Here is a 17359-nt window from a genome sequence, read left to right on the forward strand (position 1 = left end):
TGGGAGCCCGATGCGGGGCTCGATCCCAGGACCCTGGGATCACGACCTGAGCCGAAGGCAGTCGCTTAACCAACTGAGCCACCCAGGTGCCCCAGGTTTATATTTTTAGAGGAAGAGAATGATAGCCATGGTGTAGAAGATAGAAAGTGAGACCCGATTAAGGGCAAGAGAGGCCTGTTAAAAGATTACATTGCAGAAATGTTTGTAAGGTACCACTGCTTGAACCAGGCAGTGACATCTGGCCAGAGAGAAAGTGACTAGAAAGTGAACAGTGTCTTAACTTTGAATAAGAATTGCAGTAGTTGCACACTCCCTCCCTAAATTCTCTAATTTGCATTTCCTTAACTACACACTTTCCTACTTGTTACATCTTCAGCATAACCTTCCTGGTATCATTCTCTTTTTCTCAAGTGTTGGTGTTCTTTCAGTCTCCTTTTCATGCTACTCAAACTCCTCTGAGTAATCTCATCCAATTCTGTCACTGTGTATTAAGCTCAAAACTTCAACTGCTTTTACATTGAGTTCAGACCATGTATTTACAACATCACCACTCTAATTCTTTGTATATAAAACTGAATTCATTTTTTCCCAAACCCTAATTATTAGGTTAATGGATCCTGTCTCTAACATGCCCATTTTTCCCTTTCTATCTCTAATACAACTGTCCTGATTTCTTCACTTTTGCAGTAATATTTACTGGGCTCTTTTTCTGTACAGTAGTCCCACCTTATCCGTGGTTTTGCTTTCCGCGGTTTCAGTTCCCCGCGGTCAGCTGTGGTCTGGAAGCAGATGATCCTTCTGAATCGTCAGAAGGTCAGTAGTAGCCTAACGCGACGTCACAATGCCTATTGTCATTCATCTCACTTCATCTCATCATGTAGGCATTTTTTCATCTCACATCATCACAAGAAGAATGTTAAGTACGGTACAATTGAGATACTTGAGAGAGACCACACTCACATAACTTTTTTTTTTTACAGTGTGTTATAATGGTTCTATTCTATTGTTAATCTCTTACTGTGCCTAATTTATAAATTAGACTTTATCATAGGCATGTATGTATAGGAAAAAACAAAGTATACGTAGGGTTTGGTACTGTTTGCAGTTTTAAGCATCTACTGTTGGGGAGAGGGGTCTTGGAACCGATCTCCTGCAGATAAGGGGGACTACTGTATTATAACTTCATCCATACTCTTTAGTTACCTCAATCATTACTAGTATTTAGTACAATAATCTCATATTTTCAGTGACTTCTCTTCACCTATATGATGTAAATAGTAAACTTTCCTTTGTATGTGCCTTTGTGCTATCCCCTGAATAGCAGAATAGCATTTATCTTTGTGTGAATCTTTCCTTCTTAGTGACTTTTATCTCTGTTCCCTGAATAGTTTTGTTCTTTGTCTAAATCTTTTTGTCTTAGTGACACCCAGCCTTAGTAAATAATTGTGACCACCAAAGCATAGGTTAGTAAACTTTTTTTTTTTAAAAGATTTTATTTATTTATTTGAGAGAGAGAATGAGATAGAGAGCATGAGAGAGGGGAGAGTCAGAGGGAGAAGCAGACTCCCCGCCGAGCAGGGAGCCCGATGGCGGGACTCGATCCCGGGACTCCAGGATCATGACCTGAGCCGAAGGCAGTCGCTTAACCAACTGAGCCACCCAGGCACCCTAGTAAACTTTTTATATGAATGACCAGATAGTAAATATTTTAGGCTTTGTGAGCCATGGGGTCGGTCTCTTCCTTGCAGTTCTAGTACTTGATTCTGCCTTGTACACAAAAACAACCACGGGTAATATATAAAATGGGTGTGGCTCTGTTCCAAGAAAACTTGATTTGCAAAAACAGGCAATGGGTAGAAATCAGTTTGCTGACTCCTGCTTTAGCATACCTCATACTTATTAATTAATATCACCAAGCTTTGTTCATGTTGATGCTTCTATCTAGAAAAGCTGTCTCTTCTAAGCTCACGGAGGCAGAACCTTTCTGGTTTCACATCTATATCCCTGTCCCCTAAATAGTACTTTTTATTCCACTTGGAATTTAGAACTTGCAGGTTATTGGACATCTACTACAGGAAGCATTGTGATAGGGAGCTATGTAGGAAGTGTAGTAGTAGTCTGCTTTAGAAAATTGAGGGTAAATTTTCTATGATGAGGTGGCATAATTAAATATTTGAAAAATTTTATATAGTAAAATTTAACATTTGGATGGTGACCGTCTAAATTGCAGAATTTTAATAAAATTGCCTACTTTGGTATATTTTAAAAGCAGAAACCTTCACTTATGTTAGCAAATTCGGTCCTGTGCCATTTCTCAATAACTATTTACTGGGTGCTGGGATCCAACTTTAAAAAGAACTGGGAAGTAAAAGACCGTGTGGGGTGGGGGGCGAGGGCAGTATTAAAAGTAGAAAGATTAATTACTGTGTTATGATTTTGTATAGTTGAATGTGCCTTATTTTGTTCAGCTTCTCTTGTGGTAGTTAAAACAGTTACACAGAGTAACTTGTTTTGTATTTAGAATCTGCATGGAGACTTTTGTAACTTAAAAGAGGGCAAAAATACAATTTTCTCCTTTCCTATATATTCTCTTTTACTAGCTTATTAGTCTTAGTATGGTTGTTTAAGCATAACATGTAGTCGTGCAAACAATATTTGATTTATTTCCCCTTCTTTCTGATGTTCAGTTAAGTTTCATGGAAACTTGAAATTCTAATCAAGGACATCAAGTTGCTACTAGTTACAGAAGTATTTAATATTAAATAACTGGAAGGGGAATTGCATTCATTTCTCAGTTCAGCACTTCAGATAATGTTGATGTATTTCTTGGCTAGAAGCTAGGTTGGCCCATGGCTAATTTTTTAGCTAGGTCATACATCCCTTTCCCCTCCTCAAAAAGCATAATCAACTTCACTACTCCAGAGCCCTTATTTGAGTGTAATAAGACTTTCTTACCAGAAATCATTTAAAATCTACGTTTAAAACCTGGGGTGCCTGGGTGGCTCAGATGGTTAAGTGTCTGCCTTCGGCTCAAGTCATGATCCCAGGGTCCTGGGATTGAACCCCGCATCGGGCTCCCTGCTCAGCGGGAAGCCTGCTTCTGCCTCTCTCCCTGCTTGTGTTCCTGCTCGGGCTATCTCTCTGTCAAATAAATAAAATCTTTTAAAAAAATAAAATTTATGTTTAAAACCTAAAGCTGAATGTTCTAGATTAAGCTAAGGAAATGTCTTCAATCCAATGAAGACCTTGGGTGGTGCAAAAAGTTATTTTTGTCTTTAAAATTTATATGTTTGCCTTTAAAGTACTCTAGTTTTTATGGACTCTTGAGTGTAGTCCCCCCCTTCCCCCACCAAAAAAGGGTGGGGGGGAAGGGCAGGTTGAGGTTTGTGGTGGGGAGGAGAAAAGGAAATGTTACAGCATAGGTGGGTCAAAATGAAAAGTTGGTGTTTTTCTCAACATACAACTAAATACACATTTATCTTTACATTAAACAGACTTAATGAGCATCAGGTAATACATACAGAACTCAGGACTTTATTTGTTGCAAGATGTGAGATTTCTGTACTTTCATTAAAAGAAAAAATGTTTTTTTGGATTAATGTTTTTGAAGTCAGATCAACCAAGAAAAGGCTTATCTTTGGACTTCTTAAAGTATGCTATTCTGAAGTACAGAAATGTGTAGGATAACGGCTCTAATGACCATTTCAGCTATTCCTAATTGTCTGAAAATAATAGAAATTAGATTAATAGATATGAGTGCCATGACTAGACTAACCTTCCTGATACATCTTCTTTTTTCCAGATTAGATTGGTCACAGTTCTCTCCCCTTCTTAGACCTAGGAGATGGGGATTTTCCTGCCAATCTTTGGATGGGTATCTGTCCAGTGATTTTTTTTTTGAGAGAGAGAGAAAGAGTGAGCACAAACAAGGAGAGGGGCAGAGGGAGAGGGAGAAGCAGACTTTACACTGAGCAGGAAGCCCGATGCGGGACTTGATCTCAGAACCCTGAGATCATGACCTGAGCCCAAGGCAGACACTTAACCGACTGAACCACCCAGACGCCCCTGTCCAGTAATCTGAAGCCCATAGCATCCATCTAAGCTCTTGGACCAAGTGACAACTCATGTATTATTTCCCGGTCTTTGTTTAATCAGGCCCTTATTATGATACCTTGAATGCAATTTTATCTGGGTGATTACTTTATTTTGAATAATTAACCTGTTGTTCCAAACATCCAATTCTGGCAAATTTTCAAAACTTAGAAGTTTTTTAGGAGTGAATTTGGTGGGGGATAGAGGGGAGCAGGGAGAGTGTGATCTACTATTCTCTGATTCCAACAATACACATAAAACAAAAAAATAATTTGAGATTTATACACTTTTAGCCCTGAGGAGAGATTATGTTTTAACTTAACTATAACCCATGTCCAGATACATCCTATCTTAAGGAGCTCCAGTTTTATTTTTCATTAACTATAATTGGCCAGTGATAAATTATATGGAGTACAATTACACAAAATCCAGTTATACGGAAGAAAAATCACCTTTTTGTCTTTCAGAATGGCAGTTGTATGGCCATGGGAAGAGCACTTATTCTCTAGTCATAGTTCATTCTTGTTACTGTGTAGTCTTTGTTTACATTATAAACCTAGTAGAGTATTTCCTTTCAAGGTACTGTAGTTCCTATTTTCCTGTTCTTTGGTTCTTGTGGTATAGTAGTCATCTATTGTCTTATTCATCAAACCTTCAAATGAGCCCTCTGTGAAGCTTTCTGGAATGCTTACAGATAGAATTTTTCTTGCCTTTTCTCTGTAATACAGTCACTATAGTTCGGTCATGTACATATTTTCTTCACTGTAAGTTATCAAAGTAAGCACATTGTGATCACATTTCAATGGAATTGGAGCAAATGAAGATTGTGTTTACTAATAAATGGGTATGGATTGGCATTTTGACCTTATGGGTTAAAAATAAGAGTAGGTGTGGTTTGAAGAGCAGAATCACTTGTCTATAGCAAAGAGTTAAGTAAAATTTTAATAAGGCATTTTAAGCAAATTTGAATGCTTAATCAAATTTGAATGCTTCATTTAGAAGACTTGGGTACCCCATTGGGTTATGATGGGTGCCAAAAAATACTTCGTTTTTTTTAAATAACAATGAGCTGTTATAAGAAATACCATTGAGATTATCTATAGCATGCTTCAGCACATCTTTGCTATTTGTATAGATAGAATTGTTCTCTTGGTAGTTTGATTTCAGATGATAATTCACTTTTTTTTTTTTAAAGATTTTATTTATTTGACAGAGATAAAGCACAAACGGGGAGCGGCAGGGAGAGGGAGAGGGAGAAGCAGGTTCCCTGCTGAGCAGAGAGCCGAATGCAGGGCTTGATCCCAGACCCTGGGATCATGACCTGAGCCGAAAGGCAGACTTATCATTCACTTTCTGTAATTAACTTAAGGCAATCTGAAAGACACTACTTGAGAATTCCAAGAAAATAAGAGTGTTTTGTTTAAGATTTAATAGAACTGTGCTATTTCAACCCTACTTCCAGCCCAGCAATAACCGGTCTAGATATTTTAGGTTTAAAGTGAAAAGCATAGCTTTAAACTTTGCTCTATAAAACTTAGTGTATAAAATAATCTTTTTTTTTCCTTTCTTTGCAGAAATGGAATCTGTTTGGAATTTGCAGAAGCAAGGTAAGAATGGTTAGGTTACCTAAAATGTTAGTACTAATGACTAATTAGTGTATGCTATGATTGGGTGGGAATAACAAACAGTGACCCACCAAGTGAATAGGCTTTATATTTTGAATTATTTAATAACTGCAGTTAAAAGACATTGGCTGCCTTACCAGGATTGCTAAACATGGGGTAACACTGAAAAGAGTATATGAAAATACTCTTCACCTGCTAGGTGAAGAACGTGAATTTTTTCCCCCTCTGATTATGAAAGTAAGACAGAACATAAATATTTTTAATCTAGGAAACCAGCATGAATAAGTGTTTCCACTTATAGCCAGTCTTTATCTGTATTTGTGTGGTAGACAAGTGGTATCCTAAGAACTGAAATTCATAGTTCAGAAAAATATTAGCTAGCTGTTTTAGAAGCCTTATTTGGGCTGTTATATTCTCTGAAATAATAGATGGTTAAAAATCTAAAGAATAGCAAATTAGCTTCCTTCGTGAACCACATGTATAAGATGTGAATAGCAGGAAGGCAAAGGGACTGAATAACCCACATCTGGATTGTTTGGAATTTTCAGAAAATTTAAATTGGTTATCCTGATTATTGTGTGCTTTTCCAAATACATTAAAATGTGGTAGATACGGAATACCTGAAATAAAGTAAGTTTCAGTCTGGAGAACGTCACTAATAGATTTGGGCTTTTAGAACCCTGTAACTGAATTGCATCCTATTTCCCATCCACTTTGCTAGCTCATATAAGTGAGAGAGGTCACTATGTAAGCTAAAAAGTGGCAAGATTAAATGTAGGTTTCCCTGGGGGCTCCTGGCTAGCTCAGTTGGAAGAGCATGGGACTCTTGATCTCAGGGTTGTGAATTAGAGCCCCATATTGGGTGTAGAGATTACTTAAAAAATAAAAAATAAAATCTTTTTTAAAAATGTAGGTTTCCCTGATTTCCGGGCATTGCTCCTCCTTCCATCTCTCTATTGTACTTAGGCCAGGTCTTATTTGTCTAACACAGCTGTGGCCTGAAGATAGCTAGCAAGCTCCTAAATTATTTTGAGTTGCTTTCTGTGTGCCTTCTTATTCAAAGGCAAACAAAAAAATAGACTAGAAAATATACTCTGCAAAAATAGACCTCCTATATTTACTGTAAAATGGCTATTAACTATTAAGAAATAGTATTATCGGGGCGCCTGGGTGGCTCAGTCGTTAAGCGTCTCTGCCTTCGGCTCAGGTCATGATCCCAGGGTCCTGGGATCAAGCCCCACATCAGGCTCCCTGCTCCGCGGGAAGCCTGCTTCTCCCTCTCCCACTCCCCCTGCTTGTGTTCCCTCTGTTGATGTCTGTCTCTGTCAAATAAATAAATAAAATCTTTAAAAAAAAAAAAAAGAAATAGGGTTATCTTCATAGGTTGCTAGAGGATGGCTGTTATAGTCCTAGAAAGGGTATTATATTATCTCTGCACTAAATTAGATTGACTGTTAGGCTCAGGTGAGCATGAGATCTTTAATATTATTTTTAGGCCTTTATATTTAGCCATTAGGCGACAAGTTTTATTGGTTTCCTATTTTTTATTAAAAGCATATGTACTTTTAAAAGTTCTTAGATAGGTGGAAATGGTATGTAATAAAATTATTGCCTTCTAGAACAGGGGAGCATAATTGGAATTTAGAATAGCACCCAAATCTTAGCTTATGCACATTGCTGAGAATAAAGACTGGTGGTGCTATGGGAAATTTGGAGGAAGGAAGAAATAAGTCATGATTAGGACTAAACTGATCAAGTTTTGCCAAACTTAACCAGAAGTTTTTGGTGCTAGATGTGCCTTGAACAGTTCCTTACTAGACCGCCCCCACAGGTTAAAGTAAATTTTGAGTTCATTTTACTGAGAAGAAAAATAAATAAATCCAAGTGTTTTAGTATTGGATTATTGACGATTTAAGCTTTTATAATTGGGAGAAACACATAAACCCTTCTTAAATGAACTCAGACCCTCTCTAATCTGTAGGAGTTGAAGCCCTCACTGGCTAGAGGACAGTGTTGCTGGAAATCCTTTGGGATGCTGAACTATTTATTGGGTAGTGGAAAAGTAGATCATGTGTGTTAATACAAAGAAATGGTCTTTATTTTTTTTTATTAATTTTTTTTTTTAGAGGGGGAAAGAGAATCTTTTTTCTTTTTTTTTTTTTAAGATATTATTTACTTGAGAGAGAGAGCGAGAGCACAGGCTGGGCGGGGAGGCAGAGGGAGGGAGAAGCAGGCTCTCGCTGAGCAGGGAGCCTGACGTGGGGCTCGATCCCAGGACCCTGGGATCATGACCTGAGCCAAAGGCAGACGCTTAACCAACTGAGCCACCCAGGCCCCCAAGAGAGAGAATCTTAAGCAGTCTCCACACCCAGCGCAGAGCCCAAGGTGGAGCCCAAAACAGGGCTCGATCTTAACCCTGATATATGACCTGAGCCACCAAGGTGCCCCAAAGAAGTGGTCTTTAAATTGTGTTTTCATAAAAAAGGCAGCTAAAATGATGATGGTTATTTGGAATTTGTTATTGGAATATGGGCTTTTTGGCATTCCAGACCTTATTTTTATTTATGTATCTATTTTTTAACCTTCTCTCCAGATCCCAAAAGGATAATCACTTACAATGAAGCCATGGATAGTCCAGATCAATGAAGGACCAGACTGCCTATTTGTAACCTTTCTGCAGCATTAGAGCCACCGTTCATGGGGGACACAAGGCTTTTATGCTCCTAGATCTTCAACGCAGCAGAGGAACCATAAGTAGAATCACAGGATAATATATACAAATATATATATATACATATATATATATAGTTATTTAAAAAAAAAGGCAACTGAAAGTAATTAGACTTCTTAAGGAATCAAATTTATTTCAAGAGACTACACATGGTTATTTAATCTCCGGTACTGAATAGTTTTTGTTTTTTTTTTTTCTCCTTTTTTCTTTTGTTAGTTTTTGTTTTTAAGTGTGAATGCAAGTGATTAATGAATACAGACTTATTAACAAGCGTGGTTCTAAAGTTCCTGCTGTCATCAACTTGGGCAACAAATGACCCACTGGAAAGGCAAATCCACTTAAAAGATCTCTGTATCTTGTTCTGTGACTAAAGTGATACACTAATCACGGGGAACCCAGAATGATTCACCATTTTCCCCCACTCCTCCCTTGATCTTTTGGTTATACTTTGAGCCCTGCGAGAATGCTGGATAAATGCCTTGAAGTTTGCAAGGGTGTATTTTTTTTTTATTTTTATTTTTTATTTTTTTTTTAGCGAATATGATTTGCATGTCTTGCCAGGAGTTAAGTAGCCTCTGTGGGGTGTTGGGGAAATATTTTCTTTCTTTTCCTTTTATTTTTTGTGGGGTGGGAAAAGGGGAGGGTATTGAAGTTCTATAATTCCGGAATAGTTGGTGGTACATAGTTCACTTGGGTTTGGTTACATACTGGACTTTAACAAAGTGAAGAATCCATGAGTGTCATTTAAGGAAAAGTTACAGAACAAACAATTGGCTTTAGATATTTAACATGGAAAAATATTCCTTTGCCCATATTTTAATGTAATTGTATAAGTGGGAGCAAAAATATATTCTGCTTTTCAACTGTAGGTGCTCCAGACGTGCTCTCTGTCACTAACACTAAATGTGCTGTTTTCCTTGTTTTTCATTGAACATCTAAAGAGAAACTTCTGTACCTTTCTGTAAATTCTCTTTTAATTTCTCAGAAATATCTAAAAGGGGAAGAAAATTTTCCATGAAAACTATAAACTTTTCATGTTTTTAGCCAGTGAGGAGGTAATAAACCCTGCCTATAGAAGGTGTGTTTTCATGCAAACTATACTTCTGAGCTTATTAGCTTCTAATTATATCTTAATAAATATATTTTATTACTAGAGCAAAATGGGTTTTTTAAGGAAAATAATGTGAAATTCTGGAAATTTTCTTTTGGGCAGAGAAGAGCATTAGCCCTGTCTTATCATCACATTGCCATCCTGTTGCACTGCAGCTTGTATATAGCATGCTAAAATAAATTTTTTTGTGTGTGTGCAGAAACTAAGGGTCCAATTTAAGATTGGGTGATGTTAGTGGCATAAAAACAAGTTCTCTGGCCTGACATAGCATCACATCACACACACACAGAAATTAGTATATCCATGTATGTCAAATACAGGTTAAAATAGCAGGGCATTTATATAGAGAGGTGTAGTCTTCTAATAAAAGTAGACTGGATCCCCTGGGGTGTTTGGGGGAGAAGGTACCTACTTTTGCTCAAACCCTTTGCTTAAGAAATGTCCAGTTTTGAGCGATTGTAGTATGGATGAGTTTTCTTGTTTTGTTGATTATTTGAGACTTTTAACAAGTAGTTTGTGAACGAAGCTGTTGGACTCAACATAGAGTAGAGAAAATCTCTTTAGTCTGGATTTCTGCCCTGCTTAGATTTTAAAAGTATAAGCATGGATTGCCAATTCCACTTGATGTAAACAAAACTTTTTATACATAATATATATATATAATAACTTATTGTATCAGTCCAGGTTCAGAAACTTGTGGTAGGCCAGTTCCAGATAGTTTCATTTCACCTGTAAACTGTATCACTTTTACTGATATTGTAATTTTCAAATGTATAATATGTTTACAGATGTGCCCTGCATTTAGTCTGCCTTGTTCCTATTTTGATTTTTGTTGAGTCTCCTGCCTGCTTGCCAAAAGCTAGGATGCTTCAGGCCCATGTACAATTGAAAGCAGAGGCATCCTTGAGCTTTAAAGCATTGAACAAACTGGAAAATGCAACATACCACATACTGAAGTGAAAGAAGTCTGTGTTTTTGTGTTTTTTTTAAATAAAAATTTTCAAAAAGTTTAAAAAAAAGATATAAGGTGATTAAAGGACAAAAAGACTCCAGTTTGTTTTATAGGTTTTAAAGTTCTGCTGTGTGTTCAATTGCCTTGTGTAACCACTTGTCGCCTTAGGGCCAGATTCCCCCTGCCACCCCCCTTCTTTTTTTAAACGTCCATTTTGCTTGCCTGGAATTTAAAAGCTCTTCTGTCTCACAACTCACAAGAAACTTTCTGGGTTTGTGACATAGAGGTTGAATGAATATATATTTAAAAATAAAATAAAATTAAAAAAAAAAACAGTCCCCATCTGCACTGGGCTTTTTAATTTAGAAGCAACACTTAAAAAATGTCTTTAGAAATCTCTTGTTGCTTTCCTACTTCCCTTCCACAGCCCTCAGGCCTCCATGTTTAGAGAAGCCAAAAAAGAGAATGTATCCCTTATCTGTTTGTCCAAAGGTTTTTGAGAGTCTCAATTCTAAATGAAACAATGCAACATTTCACCTTGATTTTTCTCCACTGAAATTTCCTTAATTATATGGTTAGAGGTATATAGTTAGGAATGTCTCTTTCTGGGAACCCTAGTGCCCCATCATATTAATTGTCAGTATTTTTGGGCATTGGGTTAATGGACTTAATTGCCTAGGTACAAGCAGGACTTTGGGACAAATCTCCTTTGTGCTGTTTGGTAACACTTAACTCTACTTGTCGCAGTCTTTCTCCTTAGGTCCTCACACAATTCCTTACAGAGCACTTATTAAAAAAAATCTTAAGAGTTGATCTGTTTTCTGATTATTTTTGTGTAAGCTTCTAAACAAACTTCAGCTGTGATTAATTTAGCACATTTAAATAACATCAATGTGTTATTGTTTGGTATAAAGAATTTTCCTTCAACTCAGAGTATTAGTACTGTAGCATAAACCAAATACAGTCTAGAGGGGATTTTTAACATCCCTCCATTATAAAGACTGAAAAAGGGTGTGGGTGTGTGGGTGTGGGTGTGTGTGTGTGTGTGTGTAGTGTATGTATGTGTGAGGGACAGAGGGAGATAGAAAAAATTAGTAAATGTGTGTAAGACATTATATTAGTATTCAGAGAATGAACTTGTATTTATTTTGTGCCATTTGTTTTCATTACACAGAATAAAAGTCAGGTGGTTTTAATCCTTAAAAGGGTAGTATTTGAAAAATGGCACTAAGAATGAAATCATGACCTATTTTTTTAATAGCTATGAAGATACTAATTAAGGGTGAAGATTTCTTTTTAAAACTGTCTTGATTGTAGGCTTCTGTGTCACATACCACTCTTCTTGTAGATGTCTTGAATAATTCCCCTTCCCCACAAAAGACAGGGTGTATTTATCTTTCTCTTTATTCACCCCCACTTTGCTGAACTGAAGTTAATTGCATAGGCTTTCCTCTGACTTTCTTAGTAATGAACTTTCACATAAAGTATATTTACAGCATCTGTAGTTAGCCCTGCCTCCTCCTTTCTGGGAGGGGATAGACAATAATTAGGAATTTGTTAATGCCAGTTGTTTTTTCTTGGAATAAATGGCTGGAGAAGGTATATCCATTTTAGAATTTTGCTGTTCTCCTTAATCATCTGCTTACCTAGTCATTGAGAATCTGCAAAAACTTTATAAAGGAAAAAAAGTGCTGCATTGGTTTTTCAAATAACAGTTTCTAGGGAAAATACGGCAAACCTCAGTTATGAGTATTGTTCACAATACAAAATGTGTTTCTTCACAAAACATTACATAGCAGCGGTAGTTTCATACTTGGTTGTTAGTCTTGTTAACCCAATTGGAGGCATCTAATGGTTTATCTTCTGAAAACTTTCAAACACAAAAAGCCATAGTGTGAAATTTTATGTCCTACTCAATGGCCACAGACAAGGAAAACTGCAAGAGGACTTTGATTTTAAATTGTAAATAAGGAGGGAGTCATTCTGTTAAGGATTTTTTCAGAGAAATAGGTTTGAAAGTCCCATTTCCAAGGATTAGGAATATAGTTATGCCACTGGGCCGTATCCTCAGCACATGATCTTTGTATACCTATGCTAACTGCAAAATAGACTAGTAGGACAGGTACATATTATGGACAATAATTTTTATAATCAGGTCTGTTATGATGATGTTGTACTAGTTGAGTTAGATTCTGACTGGGCAGTGTCCTTTGGTAATCCTACCCATAACCAAACTGCTGCATTTTGAAAGAGGGTAGGATTTGCTCGTCTTTTCCTCCCCAAAGTATTGATCATTTGTTTAAAGGAGAGGGTCAGAGGACAAGATTAGAAGTATCTATAATAGCTGCTCTAAGTTTGCAGATGCGTAGGTTATCCTTAGTTCTTAATACCGATGTTATTTTTATTAATGTGATTAATCCAGAGCACCAGGATTTTATGGTGAGGAAGATGGGCTTATGGTTTGAGTATCTTAAAATGTTCTTTTTAAATACACTTAAATCTTTACAGATGCGTGAGAGCCAGGACCACCCTGGGTTGGTTTAAAGAATGATAAATCATTGGCTCCCCTCAAGTGCACTGCTTTACTGAGTTTTAAATTAAATTTCACACTGTTTTTGCTACTCAATAAGAATAAATAGGATTTTAAGTTGTCTGCATAATAGAAACACCCGGTGAAGCATGAGTGGTATGTTGCTTTTGCATTACTGGGAGTGTCAAATAGCAGTTGTGGGCAAGAAACCTATGGAACAGCCATCCTCACTCACATGTGTTGGGATTGCTGATTCAGACTTCCTATTTATCCATAAAATTTTGATTGTGTCCAGAGTTCTAAAGCCATTTTATACTGCAGTATCCCTTTTCTACAGCCTTACTAAAATAGCTACAAACATATTCCAATGCAGTATCCCTTTTCTACAGCCTTAGTAAAATAGCTACAGACATTTTCCAGTTCAGTTTCACTTTCGTTGTATATCAGAATTTTACTCTACAGACCAAGAAACCAACTTGAGGTAAATTATATAGCTTTCCATATGCCCTTTTTTCCTCAGGTGCTAAACAAAGGCTCCAAAAAATGGATACTGCTTTAATAATGTCTTTTATTCTTAAACATTTCTTTTGCTAGATGTAAAGATTTGGTGTTAAAAATGGTTTTAATATGTAAATATGAATGAATGCCTTTAGTTTGCCCCTGTCTGTTATTAGTCTATTTCATTTATCCTCTATAGAGGAGGGATTCATAATCTTGAATACATTTCATTAGGAGTTGTTGCATTTTTAGAGTCAAAATAAAACTGTTTTCTGTCTTGGATTAATCCTGCTGCTGCTATGAGAAACTGAAAATCAAGAATGTGATGCACTTTTTACATTACTATATACCATACCTTTATAAGTTGCTTTGAATACCTTTCCTGTAGCACAGCCACTAACAAAAGTGAATGAATTAAATTTTCTTCAGGAGGGAATCAGTACAAATAAACTATTTATGGTATTGGCCTATGAAGGGCAATAACTTAGGAAAATAAAAATCGTTAGTATTAACACTTTTTGGCCTTAAAATGTCTTCTACTACTGAAAATCTTTTAAATCTTAATTTTATTTCTCTTATTCCCTCTCTGCCTCGAAAAGAGGATTTGGGGAGAATGGTTTAAAGGAAGTATCATTGGTTTGTTGCTGATTTATCTTAGAGAGAAAACAATTGTCTACTATATAAGCTGGGGACTTTTTTGTTTGTATACAGAGGAAAAATAATGCCATCCGGAGCCAATCGAATTTGATGTAATCAAATCAATCAAAACTCAACTATTTTGCTTCTCTAGTATATTTTTACTTAGCAAAGATAAACTTCAGTAAGAATGCTACTTGACGAGAGGAAAAGTCATTTTCTCAAGCACATACCCAAACTTGAAGGAGACTGAACCCAAAATAATGGAGGAGAAAACACCAAATGGGGTGGAGGAATATGAGAAAGATATGTGGTCCAAAGCTATCTGGTTATATTTTGATGTTGCCAATATTGCCAAGCCAAAATTTTAATTTGCTTATTTAATATGTTTGTTGGCCAGAGATCTATTTTTATATCAATGTGCCTTGCATGTATATTAAAAAAAGTTTGGAAAGGCCATGTAGTAATGCCTGAGATAGTTGATGGGTCTTACCACCTCACTAATTTTTATGCAGTATGAAATGCTCATTCTGTCGCCCAACTGGTGCTCTCTGTTTAAAGTTATAGATCTTGTCACAAACTGGAACTATTTTATAAACTGGGGAAGTGATTTAATTTAGTTTTTTTGTTGTTTCTTTTTTTTGTTCTTAATCTGTTAGTGGCTGTTCTGTAGTGGGAAATAGTAAAAGGATTCTTCACTCCCTTTCCCTACCCCCTCAGCACCTTCTTCAAGTAATGTGATGACACCATTTCTTGTGTGCTTTGAAAAAAGTTTCAGCTTGCGGTCTCCTTTAGTGTTATAAAAAAGTGTTATAAAAAGCATTGTTTGCAAAATCTAGGGAGATAATGGAGTCCACTTTAATTTGGAATTCTTTGTGAGCTATGATCCAAGTTACTGGCTCTTCCCAACTTAAAAATTTTTACTGTTAAAGCACCTTGGCTTAGAAAATTTTAAGTATTTATGTCTGCAACAATTGTCTCAAAATAATGAACTGTGCAATTCTTGTCATTAAAAAAAAAAAAAAAATCTGAACTCTCCCTAATGTGACTTGTTAGTTTCTCTGTATTTCCTGCCAGTGTAAATGTGAAAAGCTTTGCTTGCATTACGTTTTAGAAATGCATTTTGCACACTCGAATTTTGCTGAAGCTCCATGGAAAGGTTAGATCTAAGTAGATGAATAAAGCTATGCACATGTTTTGAAAGTTTAATTTGTGTGTCATTACCAAAAGTGACCTATCCTTATTACTTTGCTGTTCTTAGCTTTACCATCTTTAGAAACATGGCTCAAAGTAATAGTTCTGGTCTAGCTCATCAGTAGAACTAGAAGAGAGGAAAACTGGCACCTATTTTAATAAACTTTAAATGAGAGCTGAATTTGTATCTACTAAAGGGCTTTTCTTGACACAGGGCAGTTTTATCAGCTTTACAAACTTTTGGATGCTCTTCCTCATGGAAACGTTGGTTTATTTGATCAAATAGAAATGGGAGGTAACTCATATAGGAGGGAAGGACCTTTACCACATGGAGTTCTGTGACGATTCTGTGTCTTAAGCCTGGTTTAAAGGTAGGATAACCTTTTTCCCTTTATTGCTTTAGTGTATGTTTGGTTTTACTGAATGAATGACTTGAGATTAGGATCATTCAGCTGTTTAAAGATAAAGCACAGGTTGTTTTAAAGATAATGTGTATCTTTTAAAAATTGCCCAAGCTGATTAGAATAAAGTTTAGAAACTGGGCGAATTTGGTTAAATTGCTGCAGTCTGCATGTACTAAGTAGCTTTACTTCACATATATGTGTACTTTAAACGATTATGTAGATGTACTGGCCAGGTTTGTCAAATCATCTTTTAAAAGATTGTTTTTTAATCTCCTTAGAACTTTTATAGAAGAGGCTAAATAAGTTTAAGTAGAAGATATTATTAATGGTATTTTCCCCATGCTCCTAGATATAAAAGGAATCTTTCTGATTGTTGTTTTTTCCTACGTTTAGAAGAGGGTTACTCTCTGTCATCAAGTGTGCCCTTGATGTATGTTGTTGACTTTGAAAACAGCAAAACCCTTCCTTCTGAAAGTGACAGTCAAAAACTAAATCTTATAGTCAAGATTGGAAAGGTAGCCCATCATGCCTGGCCTTAAAAGGCAGAAATGCAGGAGTGCAGCATCATCTTAGATGACTGTGGCTACTCCTCAGCATCTGTCAGTTCACTTATGTTCAGTCTTAGAACATGTTGAATGAAGGAGCAAAGTAATTTCTGTCTTGTGTGCATCAGCACTTAGGAGCTGAGTTACCTCTTCTTGATATTCGGGAAAGGATAATTAGTGGACTACAATTATGTTGGAGGATGTTTTTCCTTCCCTCTCCCAATTAAGATTTTTTTTGTGTGTTTGTTTTGCCCAGTCAAAAAGATAGGCCTTTTCTAGGTAAAAGAACAGTGGCCAGAAATTTACCCTTTTGCTAATTGCTTAAGTATTTGCCATAGCTGTTTCTGATGTCATGGATTCTGAGGAAGTGTCAGTTACATGATGATCTTCCTTTATTGATGTCTTACTCCATGTTCAATGTTTCAAAAATATAAATTACAAACACTACATCCATACCCAGATTTACTTATTTTATCAGGAAAAAAAACCTTGAGAAATTTGTAGATCAAATTAAGAGACAATAAGTGTACATTGTTGAATAAAAAATTTTAAAGTTTCTGAGGTGTTTGTGTTATCTTTTGTGTGCTTTTTAAGTTTTTTAAAAATCTGAAATCTATGATTGTGACATAATGATATTTTTTCAAAGGGTCAAATGTACAAATTAAGTCTTAAGTGTACCATGGGTCATATGTCATTGCTTTAAGACAGATCATACAGGTTATCAAAGTGCTTAGAATTGGCATATTTAAAAATGATCTGTGAGAATAGCTATCCTACTTTTTTGCATGCACACTGAACCTTATGTTCTTCCAATTAAAATAAGCCAAAACTGAGCTAAGCAATTAAGCAACTAGAATAAGTTGCCAAGATTCTGGATTTATTTGTAACTTTATGTAGAAATCCATGGCAATGCATATTTTTTTTAAAGATTTTATTTATTCATTTGAGACACAGAGCTAGCATGAGCAGGGGGAGAGGCAGAGGGAGAAGCAGGCTCCCCACTGAGCCAGGAGCCCGATGTGGGGCTCGATTCCAGGACCC

General features: G+C 36.3%; 1 protein-coding gene across 1 annotated transcript in view; it reads left to right on the forward strand.

The window, feature by feature from the left end:
* NUFIP2 (nuclear FMR1 interacting protein 2) overlaps positions 1-16875 on the forward strand; it is a 31681-nt gene extending 14806 nt beyond the window's left edge. Inside the window, exons 3-4 of the mRNA XM_035027673.1 lie at positions 5667-5699; positions 8311-16875. Of these exons, the coding sequence (XP_034883564.1) occupies positions 5667-5699; positions 8311-8363 (86 nt within the window). The 3' untranslated portion in view covers positions 8364-16875. The remainder of the gene's footprint in view (positions 1-5666; positions 5700-8310) is intronic.
* Positions 16876-17359: the final 484 nt, after the last annotated feature.

This window comes from Mirounga leonina, unplaced genomic scaffold (genome assembly GCF_011800145.1).
Source record: "Mirounga leonina isolate KUSES-001 unplaced genomic scaffold, KU_Mleo_1.0 Mir_200, whole genome shotgun sequence".
Classification (NCBI taxonomy): Eukaryota; Metazoa; Chordata; class Mammalia; order Carnivora; family Phocidae; genus Mirounga; species Mirounga leonina.